At 52.5% G+C, this 12,207-nt stretch overlaps 1 protein-coding gene across 1 annotated transcript in view; it reads right to left on the bottom strand.

Moving 5' to 3' along the window:
* LOC142573022 (monocarboxylate transporter 12-like) overlaps positions 1–12,207 on the bottom strand; it is a 158,298-nt gene that overhangs the window by 87,565 nt on the left and 58,526 nt on the right. Inside the window, exon 4 of the mRNA XM_075682516.1 lies at positions 10,812–10,872. Within this exon, the coding sequence (XP_075538631.1) occupies positions 10,812–10,872 (61 nt within the window). The remainder of the gene's footprint in view (positions 1–10,811; positions 10,873–12,207) is intronic.

Raw genomic sequence — 12,207 nt, 5'->3', positions numbered from 1 at the left:
ACTTGGCTGAAATCAGGATTGCTGATAGATCAGTGAGCCTCCGTGCTATGTACGTTAAAACGAGTCTGGGCTCTAACAGTCATTGAGACAGTCGAAGAGTGAGACTTTGTTTCTCAATTGTTCAAATTTGTAATGTATTTGTTTTACCTGCCATGTATATAGAAAAGTTTACGTATAAATATTTCTTGTACATCTGATCTCATCGCTTCCTGCCTGCGTTTGATCAACAACTGCCGATCATCGTCCGAGAAGCTTCAAGTTCCAACGGTGAAGCGAGGACAGAGAGCGAACGAAACTTTACTGGCGCAGCACGATAGGATCGGCAAGCCCCACAACGAGCAACGAGCAGCGAGCCAGGCGCAAGGAATCAGAGGGCCACCAGCGAATTCCGCAAGGGTTACAATTCATCTGGACAAGGATGTCAGGCGGCGCCCCCAGCAGCAACGGGTAAGCGGGATTCCTTGCGTTTTGTCTAGGTTGGCATGGCTGTTGTTCAGTGAGGTTAATGGTGTTCACGCGCAGAACAGCAAATGCGATTGAGGCTAACGTAAACATTGATACTGCATCTGAACAAAGAGAGGGTCAGAGACGGCAGGAGCTGCAACGCGTCGGAGAGACCGAGTCTGAGACGTCGGATACTGAAATGGATAGTGAGACGCAAGGCGCTGCTCAGGCTCCGAGCACGACAGATCCAGAGGCCATGGCGGTGAGACGCCTGGAGCTGGAGCTGGAAAAGGTGCGCCTACAGCTAGAGTGCGAGCGCATTGCTCTACGGAGAGTGGAGCTCGAGCAGTCGAGCAGGCCGCCTTCGGTGTCGGAAGGAAGCGATCGGCACGGTGCCATCACGGATGGAATAGCACAATGTGCTAAAGTGCTTAAGGCATACCGGTTGCCGTGTGACGCTGACGTTCCGATATGGTTTGATGAGGTCGAAACGTTGTTTGCACCTTTTCAAGTACCAGCTCGTAGCCGTGTACATTTGATCATGCCTGTGCTGGCCGAGCGGGTTCGTTATCTGTTGCGTGGCCTCAATGACGAGGAATGTACAGATTATGAGACTGTAAAGAAGGCGGTATTAGATGAACTTAAGCTCACGCCAGCTAAATACTTGGAGAAGTTTGAAAAGGCATCTAAACGAAAGGAGGAAACTTGGGCTCAGTTCGCGTCCCGCGCTAGAACTTATTTGGCATATTACCTTCAATCTCGCAATGCAAACACCAAAGAAGCTATGACGGAGCTTATGGTCGCTGACCGTATGAAAGCCAGTCTAAGCTCAGAAGCCCTTGAATATGTTCTTTTGCGGGAGGGCGAAGATTGGTTTAAGCCAGTGGAGGTGGCGAAAGTGCTCGAGACTTTCGAGCAAGCTAAAGGGAAAGGACGAGGAACTAAGCCAGCCGCAACAGCCTCACTGCTGCAGCACGCAAAACTAGCTAGCCCGCAGAGGACAAATTTAAAATGCCACGTGTGTCATGTACAGGGTCACCTAGCCAGAGACTGCCCAAAAGCTTCAGATAAAGAACCGCAGGGGAAGGCGCCGACTGTGCAAAAACAAAGGGTACAGAAGGTTGCTGTTGTAAGTGAAGAACCTCCACCAGAACAAGAAAGGGTGCTAAGCGCTAGAGTACAAGTCTTAGCTCGAAATGCTAGTTCAGGGAGGTCAAAGCTGGACCTTATCCCTATCATGTGCGGTGATATAGCAACAGAAGCTGCGTTGGACACAGGTAGTGAGATAACGGTGGTCCGTAAAAGTATGTTGCCCGTTTACAGGAGCCATAACGAACAGTAAGACTCGAGTCGGCATTTGGAAATACCATTCGAGCTAACCTAACTACGCTGCCCGTAGGCATGCATCGCCCAGGGGCTGTGATACAACCGCAGAGGATCGATCAGGTGTGCGCGGTTACAGACGAACTTGCAAACGGGGTTGACTGCCTGCTGTCAAAGGGAGATTGGGAACTACTACAGGCGCATGAAAAAGAGGAGTTTGGAGGAGAAAATATTCCGCGGCTGGCCAGTTCCGTTGGGGTCCGATCAGTTGAAATGGTCGATAACACTGAGCCAGACTGCGGTCTAAGTTTCGAAGAAACGACAGATGAAATCCCTAAATTGCAAGAGAATAGTCTCATACAAGAAGTCACTGGGGTGCACAGTCAGCGGGAGGAATTTCAAGCTGCTCAGCTTGCCGATGAAAGCCTGAAAAAGGCCTGGTATGATGCGAGAAACGGCAAAGCTGGCATGCTCGTGTCAGACGGACTTTTGTACCATTGGGATTCCTTAGCGGGAGTCAGACAACTGGTCCTACCAGAAGAAAGACGCAATGAGCTAGTGCCGCTCCGATCCCTGACACCGAGGGCCACATGCGAGGCTTTACTGGAAATTTTCAGTTTTACTGGAGTGCCGGAAACGATCTGTTCAGACCAAGGAACTAACTTTAAATCTCTACTGACACATTTAATGTTAGAAAAACTGGGCTGTGCACCTAGGTTCTCCACTGCCGAACACCCTGAGAGCAACGGAGTGGTTGAGAGATGGAACAGCGTCCTCAAAAATATGTTGTATCAAGTAATGGAGCGGGACCGAAGAAACTGGGACAAGCTCATCCCCTTTGTTCTGTGGGCTTATCGCGAAGTGCCGCATGATACCACCGGGTGGCGCCGTTCAGGCTATTGTACGGTAGAAACCCAAATGGGCCCCTATCAATATTGCACCAAACTTGGACGGGTGAGATCGCGGTGCCCTCAACTCTGAGAGAGAAACCTGCCAAGTATTTGCAGCAGCTGCGGGAGCAACTAGAACTAGCCGCGAGTGTAGCTGAGTTGACAAGCACCGAGTGCCAGAGCAAATATGCTGAAGTTTACATTAGGAGGGCACGGACTAAAGAATTTAATGTCGGGGACCAAGTACTCCTCTTTGACACAGATCGGGCAACCAAGATAGCTGCCATAGAAGGTCTTGTGCCACCTCACACAAAGAAAGAGTTGCGAAGTCTTTTGGGGCTTTGTGGGTATTATCGGGACTATGTCTCAGCTACGCCGACGTGGCGAGCCCGCTTACAGCTTTAGGGCGAGGGGTTCCTAATTCAATTCCATGGTCGGAAGAAGCGCAGTGCGCGTTCGAATGTCTGAAATTAGCTCTCTGTCAGGCTGTCGCCATGAACACTCCTGAGCCTCATCAGCCGTACTGGCTATTCACTGATGCGTCGGCGACGGCGGCCGGTGCCTGTTTAGCTCAAATGTCAGCGGACGGAAAAGAAAAGCCGATCGCTCTTGCTAGCCATCGCTTTAACCCGACACAGGCGCGCTGGTCGACTATAGAGAGAGAAGCCTTTGCTATTATTTGGGCACTCAAGAAATTTGACTACTGGCTTTTCGGAGCAGTGGTGAATGTTGTCTCTGATTATAACCCATTGCCATATTTGACAACCAGCACCCCGCAGGGGGCCAAGTTAGCAAGATGGGCGCTTTCACTACAGAGCTACAATGTAACGGTGCGTCACCGGAAAGGAACATGTAACGCCAATGCTGATGCATTGTCAAGGCTCTCGAATCGTTCATGGGAGACAACCGAGTAAAGAGCAGAAAAGAAAGGATAGACAGAAACAGCCATGCCAGCTAGGACATGCGTGAATGTTCCCGTTCACCCGAAGGACGTGTGCGTGGGACAGTTCAGCCTTGATGGAACTTTCGGTGGTTGTTGTCGTCCATGTGTGTGAGGGTTATAAGACTGTGTACATGCTATGTATACACCCTGTATATGTCACTTTTCTGCTGTTGTGCAGTGCAGCGCGTTGGAAAGTGTTCCTGTACTTACATGAGTATTTCTTTTGCATGCTCACTGCCATGAATGTGTTGAGCCTTCGCCCTTTTCTTTTATCGCTGTGAGAAAATAGCCTTTTTTTTTTTCGTGGTCCTTTTAGTTCATTTTCCTGTTCCTTACGGGCTCCGCAGCACCCGTGTTGGGCAGCGTATGTCAATTTTCTTTGACGGAACCTTCAGAGCCTAAATTTTACGATACAGCGCCCTTTGGCTCTTGTAGTATAGCTGGGCACATTGTGAGCCCAGTATACTCTTTAGGAGGGACGTGTAAGGTCGCTCTGATTGTTCGTGTTCTTAAGTGTCACGAATCGGCCACGTGCTTTGTGTATAGAGAGGGGGTTCACTTCCCCCCCATGTCAGCCGGGCGACAGTTGCTGTGTTATGTGGGGTCACAGGCACCGCGCGGTGTCGGGTGACGCGTCGCGGCAGGTGCCAGGAGGGCGAGTGCCGATTCCGGGAAGTCGGTATTGTGCGCACGGTGTTGGCAGTCCGCCGACGGTCACACGAGTCCACACAGACCAGCCTTGAAAGGGACCGCTGTACAAGGTATTGTGGGTCTGGCTCCCGAGTGCCTGACTAATTGGAGGCGCCGCCGAGGTTAAGAAGGGCTTAGCAACTTTGACGCCGTGCCGCATGCAGTGAGCATGGACCTAATCTTCTACGCGTCCGGAACGCAATCGCCAGCCTTGTTGTTGGGTGCGACTGCCTGTGTGGTGTCGAAGGCCAGCTTACAGTGCACGCTGTAGGAATGCGGTGCACACGTAAAGAGTGCATTCGGACGACGGCGTCTTGGAAACACGCCCTCGGAGAACTTTGTCTTGTAGACAATAAGTTTGAAGGACAAGGAGGGCCATCAGTCTCCCACGCGGACAAACTTTGAGTACGGCCGCACTACGTGGTATCGATGCCCCTGCTTCCGAGACAGTTGCGGCCCAGAGACGCCCTTGGGATTTGAGGCGGCCTAGCGATAACTTGTTCGGGCCTGGCGTGTTTTGCTGAGCCCGTCACTAACTACGAAGAAATGAGAGGGCATCGGAGTTTTAGGGAAGAAGGAAAAGAGCTTTGTTTTCCAATATGTTTATTTTGAAGAGTAAGCCCATCCCTGTGGGTGGTGTCTTAACAAACGGTTGACTCGGATTGGCAACTGAACCTGTGGGACGGGCCAACGGCCCTACCGCCTTTTTTTCTTTGTGTAATTGGGCTATAAAAATCGGGACGACATGCTGTCCCTCAGACTTGGCTGAACTCAGGATTGCTGATAGATCAGTGAGCCTCCGTGCTATGTACGTTAAAACGAGTCTGGGCTCTAACAGTCATTGAGACAGTCGAAGAGTGAGACTTTGTTTCTCAATTGTTCAAATTTGTAATGTATTTATTTCACCTGCCATGTATATAGAAAAGTTTACGTATAAATATTTCTTGTACATCTGATCTCATCGCTTCCTGCCTGCGTTTGATCAACAACTGCCGATCATCGTCCGAGAAGCTTCAAGTTCCAACGGTGAAGCGAGGACAGAGAACGAACGAAACTTTACTCCTGTTCTTCGAGTTCTTCGCGCATGAGCTGGGGCGTTGCCTGTTTGGGAATAAACAGCGCTGGACAACTTGATCGGCCTCGGTTTTATTATATGCGACGAGGTTTATTCCGTTCACAACGTTGTCGAACGCTAGGCAAATCAAGGCACTGCAAGGACTGTCCGTAGCACGGGGCTGGCTCGCGATCACGGCACGGCCCTTCGTCTTCCTCTTCAGACGGCCCATACACAAGTGCGCGTCTGCTTCATTACAATGCCCCGGTAGCGAAGCGTAGCCATCCTGGCGACTCAGGGCGCGGAGAAGATGAGCGGGTCGTAATACGGTTTCAGGCGGTGACATGTACTGTCTCTCGCCCACGACGACGCAGTTCTGGTGACACGGTGATCGGGTCTACGATGTAGTTGACCGGTGAAGTGGCCTCGATGATACGGTACGGACCGTGATAACGCGCCAGGAGTTTGGAAGAAAGACCAGGAACGTGGGCTGGTATCCAAAGCCACACAAGCGAACCAGGATCAAAGTTCTACGGTGGTTGATGAGCACGGTCATGTCTTGTCTTTAGACGTTCTTGGGTCTCACTACTCAGGGCACGTGCCAGCTGACGGCAATCTTCAGCATATTTGGCGACTTCGGAAAGCCAAGTATACTCTGTAGCGTCAGATTGGTACAGCAGTATGGTGTCCAAAGGGCATGAAGGCTCACGGCCATGCACAAAGAAAAAGGGGAAAAGCCGGTGGTCGCTTGCGTCGCGGTGTTGCTCGCGAACGTAACAAAGGGGAGTACGGTGTCCTAGTTGTAGTGGTCGGATGAAATATACATCCGAAACATGTCGCCAAGTATGCGATTGAAGCACTCGGTCAGACCGTTGGTTTGGGGATAGTACGCGGTAGGTTTGCGATGAAATATCCGGCATTCAGCGAGGAGGGCTTGGATGCCCTCCGACAGGAACACACGGCCCCTATCACTCAGTAATTCTTGGGGAGCACCGTGGCGAAGAACAAAATTGCGAAGGATGTAAAGTCAACGTCACGGGCGGTCGCCGCTGGCAGAGCTGCAGTCTCAGCGTAGCTGGTAAGGTGCTCTACGCCGACAATAGTCCACCGATTTCCACGCCCACTGAATGGAAACGGGCCGCAGAGGTCGTTTCCGACGCGGTCGAGCGGACGAAACGGGCATGATAGCGGCTGCAACGGTCCTGTTAAACGCTGGGTAAGTGTCTTGCCTTGCTGGCATGTAGTGCAAGACTGAATGTACTTTTGCACAAAGTTGTACATGCCTCTCCAATAATAGCGCTGACGCAACCTTGTGTAAGTTTTGAGGACGCCGGCATGAGCGCTTAGGGGATCAGCGTGAAAAGACGCGCCGACGTCAGTGCGCATATGACGAGGTATAGCGAGGAGCCATTTGCGTCCGTCGGGCATGTCGTTGCGGCGATATAGAATGTTGTCCCGCACGGAAAAGTGTGTTGCTTGGCGACGGAGCGCTCGTGTCGAAGGGACATCAGACGGAGCCGCAAGGTAGTCAAGTAATATTGCAAGGGTTGGGTCCTCGCGCTGCCCTGTGAGCATGTCAGTGATGGTGAACGGTGACAGGGTGGGCGAGGAAGCTGACAAAGACGCCAAATCAGGCGTCAGTGGGGAGCGAGAGAGCACATCAGCGTCGGAGTGCTTGCGACCGGAGCGGTACATGACGCGGATGTCGTACCCTTGCAAGCGAAGCGCCCAACGTCCCAACCGTCTAGATGGGCCTTTCAAGGAAGAAAGCCGGCAAAGGGCATGGTGGTCAGCAACAAGGGCGAAAGAACGGCCGTAAAGGTATGGGCTAAACTTGCTTAGTGCCCAGATGATCGCAAGGCATTCCTTTTCTGTGACGGAGTAATTAATTCTGCTTTCTTTAAAGTACGGCTGGCATAAGCGACGACGTATTCACCCTAGCCAGCTTTCTGTTGCGCTAGGACGGCGCCAAGGCCAACTCCGCTGGCGTCAGTATGGACTTCCGTGGGAGCATCAGGGTCGTAGTGGCGAAGAATCGGTGGAGAGGTCAACAAGTGGCGTAACTGCCAAAACGCTGCATCACATTCAGGTGACCATGCTGCTATGCCGTTACTGGAGGAAAGTAAACTTGTCAAAGGTGCCATGATGGATGCGAAATTGCGTACGAAGCGACGAAAATAGGAACAGAAGTCAATAAAACTTCTGGGGGTTTTGATAGACGTGGGCGTTGGGAAGTCTGCAACGGCGCGGAGCTTGTCTGGGTCCGGGAGGACGCCATTTTTTTATTTAACGTGACCCAATATGGCTAGCTTTCTTGCAGCAAAACGGCACTTCTTGAGGTTAAGCTGTAGGCCGGCAAATGCGAGACAGGTCAGAATGTCATGCAGGCGAGCGAGGTGCGTCGGAAAATTGGTTGAGAAGACGACGATGTCGTCTAGGTAACATAAACAGGTCTTCCATTTGTGGCCGCGAAGGACGCCGTCGATCATACGCTCAAAAGTAGCAGGCACGTTGCACAACCCGAAGTCCATGACGTTAAACTCGTAGAGGCCACTTGGTGTAACCAATACGGTTTTCGGACGGTCAGACTCGGCCATTGGAACTTGCCAGTACCCGAAGCGCAGATCCAAGGAACTGAAGTATTCTGCGCCTTGTAAACAGTCGAGAGCGTCATTGATTAGAGGCAGTGGATAAACGTCTTTTCTCGTTATCTTGCTTAGCCGTCTGTAGTCGACACAAAAGCAAATGGAGCCATCTTTTTTTCTCACCCATGCGATAGGCGAAGACCAAGGACTTTGAGAGGGACGGATGACTACGTTTGACCAAGTCGTCCACTTGCTCCGTGATGATTTAGCGCTCTTCGGCAGAGACACGATACGGGCGTTGTCGCAAGGGGGAGTGGGAACCGGTTTCAACGGTGTGAGAAACACCGGTGCCACGGCCCAGTGACGTCTGATGACAGTCCAAAGAAGATACAAACTTGTGAAGGAGAGCGAGAAGTTGGCGGCGATGAAGTGGGGAAAGAGCAGGGTCAAAATGGCGTTGTCAAAATACACTGAAGGTGATGAGCCGGAGACCGAAGCGATGGCGCCAACGTGACGGAGGGAGTCGGTCAGGACATCGAGGTCGGCGACATAGTCGACCGCCTGAAAGTATCCTGCGGTCTCTCCACGCAGTAGGCTGATCGGGTACTGGTAGTACTTGGTGACCAGCATCATAGTTGACCCAGGTGTTACAGTAAGCACGGCAAACGGAAGAACAATGCGCTTGCGTTGAGCAAACACATCGGAGGGCGTGAACACTGCAGTGGCGTCAGGTGTGGCATCAGACGACAAGACAACAGCCATCGACGACTCAGGAGGTATGGTTGTGTCGGCATCAACAGTGAGCTTGTCGGCGAAGTGAGGAGAGCTGGTCGGCAGTGATTCACATAGTGGTTAAAGCGACACTTCTGCACGCGAACAGTCAGTGACAGCATGATGACGTGACAGAAAATCCCAACCAAGGATGAGGTCGTGAGAGCACGATGGTAGCACGAAACACTCGATTATGTACAGAACGTCATTAACGACGACACGGGCCGTGCATACAGCTGAAGGGTGAATTCGGAGCGCGCTGGCAGTGGCGAGCACCAGGCCAGAGCGAGCTGTAGTCACTTTTCATAGCTTGCGGCAAAGGCTCTCGTGAATGACAGAAACGGCTGGTCCGGTATCGACTAGTGCCAACGCGGGTACTCCCTCTACAAAAACAGTAATAAGATTTTGAGGCGAAGATTGCGGTTTTGAGAACGTCGATATATTTGCAGTTCTTGCCTCAGGAACTGCAGCAGTCAGTTTCCCTCGTCAGTGGGAACTCGACGACGCAGGGGCCAAATCGAACGCCGACCAGAGTAAGGGGAACGCCGAGTTTCCGACCGGCGATCAGTGCCGAGACGTCGCGGTGAAAATGGAGGCGTGGCGGCGTATTATGGTGCGCAGCTGGGCGTGTCAAAGCTGGTACCAAAGCTGGTATGAGAAGCGTGCCACATGGCCAGCAATGCCGCAGGCGAAGCAGATAGGCCGGTTGTCTTGAGTGCGCCACGTCTCGGTGGGACAAAAAAACTGTGAAGGTCGGGCAACTGGAAATGTAGCCGGATGCATGGGCGATGAAAAGGAAGCGGTCTGCGCAGGTGGTCGTGCAACCACGGCTGCATTACTGAGCGGCAGTGACGTAGGGTGAGTGGCAAAGTTGGTATGGGCCAGCGGCACACTCATAGGATAGGGTATGGGGGGGGGGGTTGTAGGAGCTGCAGGAAGCGCTTCAGATATCTGAGTTCGGATGGCTTGCTGCAGCGTTGGAGGCAAAGCTGCCGTAGGTGCGTCGCTGTAAGGCAGCACCGAGAGCTGCGTGGCTGCCTCTGCACGATTAAAATCTGTAATATGCTGCGAGAGGGTCGAGTTGGTTATTTCGGTAGAAACCGCGATCGATGGTCGAGAGGGAATCGGCGTGTTGAGTGTTCTGGCGAGCGATGGAGCTTTGGCGGCGCAGCTCGTCATAGCTCTGGCAGAGGTTAATGAGAACTGACACGCTAGTTGGGCTGTGGGCCAGCAACATCTGGAATGCGCTGTCCTCGATGCCGCTGAGGATGTGCTTGATCTTGTCATCCTCTGACATGCTGGACATGCTGGATGCTTGCACAAATGGAGAACGTCCTTGATGCAGCTGGGGAATGTCTCTCCAGGCTGCTGTGCGCGCTGGCGTAGACGCTGTTCAGCGGGTAGCTTACCCGCAGCTGGGCGATCAAACACTTCAGAAAACAGAGTCTTAAACGCGGACGAGCTTGTAAAGGCTGATTCGTGGTTGAACAACCAAAGTTTGGCTACGTCGGCTAGGTAGAAAGGCATGTGGGTCAGCTTAGACTGAGCATCCCCTATGTTATGGGCACTTACACGTTCGTACTATGACAGCCAGTCTTCGACGTCTTGTTCGGCGGTCGCACTGAAAATGGGAGGGTCGCATTGACGAGGGACGCCGGCGCAGATGACTGTGGCAGCCAGTGGTGCAGGCAACAAGGTGGCGGGATCAGGCATAGTGCAGGGCGATCTTGTTGGTAGGGTTCGAGTGCGGAGCCCCAGGGCGAGGCGAAGGATCTCCGCAACCTCCACCAAATTCGACGAGGTTTATTGCCGGTCACAACGTTGTGGAACGCTACGTAAATCAAGGCACTGGAAGGTATGTCCGTAGCACGGGGCTCGCTCGTGATCACAGCACGGCCCTTCGTCTTCCTCTTCGGACGGCACATACACATTACAATATATATATATATATATAATGTGTGTGTGTTGAAGAGTAAAAGACACGCGAGTTATTCCGAATGTGCCCACATTCTGTACGGTCGCAAAGGTACGAGAAAACGATAGAACCTCTAACACATCCGCGAATACATCAGGATGACATAAACAAAGTAAGCACAAAGTCTTCCACTCACTTGTTGAAGTACGTGTTAATGGCCACCATGTTGGAAGGGAAAATCAAGCCTTGTCCAACGGCTGTCAGAAAGGAAGAAAATTGAATCAGTGGGGAAAAAAGTTAAGATTATTGAAAGGCATCTCGTATAGGCCTGAGGCCAATAGTACTATACCTCATGTCTCATTATGGATTAACTGGCCCCACATGGCAAATTCTATCTGGTGAGTGTCACTGCACAAAACGTACCCGATCAAACGCCGTGCATACTCAGGATTGTGACAATGCTATCTTACACAGTAAATAATGTAACGGACAGTGATGTGATGTTATTGGGGCCGGATCACTCCAGAAAAAGGGAGAAGCAGCACGCGAAAGCACAAACACACATCAGACTTGTATTGACGTACACGACACAGATAACGGCACACACACGTGACAATTTCCCAAAATGCCTCATAGGCGACATGCACTGTATCTATGGATCGGTGGATTATGATTGGCCTACAGTTCCGGCGGAAGCGTGTGTCGCCGTGTCTGAGACCTCGTTGAACCGATGCTGGCTAGCTGGGTCGGACAACAGTGTCGGCCGGCGGGTCGGACAGCCGTGTAGGACGGCAGGGTCGGACAGCTGGGTCGGACGGCCGGGACGGACGGCTGGGTCGGACAGCCGGGTTGGACGGCCGGGTCGGACCGCCTCGCAGGGCTCAGGTAGGCGGCCGCAGTCACCGGGTCGCGTCCATAGCTGGCGGGGTAGCCCTGTGGCCGCTAACCCGAACGCTCGACCGCCCCGGTTCAGGACCGCCAGCCTCCTGGACCAGTGCCCATCGGAAGAGCGGGGCGAGGTAACCTCCCAGCGGGCGACAGTGTTGCTTCGGGTGTGGCGTATTGGCGCGGGTGGCGATAGCTCCTCTGGGCCAGACGCCCAGCGAGGAAGCTGTTTTCCGTCGACCGCCGAACCTCGCGCACTGCTCACGCCACGGGCCACAAACTCTCACGCCACGCTTTTCGAAGCGCCACTGCCGACGCTCCCAAATTGGTGTCGATGATGATGATGATGATGACGAAACGCCTGTAATAGGCACAAAGTCCTAGGAATCGCCTAACGGCCTTTTTGTCGGTTGGTCTAGGAAACTTTTCTACTGCGACGGTCTTCTCAGGGTCAGGACGGATGCCTTCGGAGCCAATCACATGGCCGAGGAAAAGGAGCTCATGGAAGCCGAAGTGACATTTTTGTGGCTTTATCGTCAGCCCTGCTGAAGTAATAGCTTAGAGCACAGTCCTTAGTCGTTCCACATGCTGAGCAAAGGTGGTAGGAAAAATCACGACATCATCAAGATAAACCAGACAGGACTGCCACTTTAACCCGGACAGCACAGTGTCCATCATCCGCTAAAAGGTGGCAGGTGCGGAACAGA

Source organism: Dermacentor variabilis, chromosome 2 (genome assembly GCF_050947875.1).
Source record: "Dermacentor variabilis isolate Ectoservices chromosome 2, ASM5094787v1, whole genome shotgun sequence".
In the NCBI taxonomy this organism is placed as follows: Eukaryota; Metazoa; Arthropoda; class Arachnida; order Ixodida; family Ixodidae; genus Dermacentor; species Dermacentor variabilis.
Note: the sequence above shows the minus strand (reverse complement) of the source record. Positions and strands in the feature narration are given on the sequence as shown.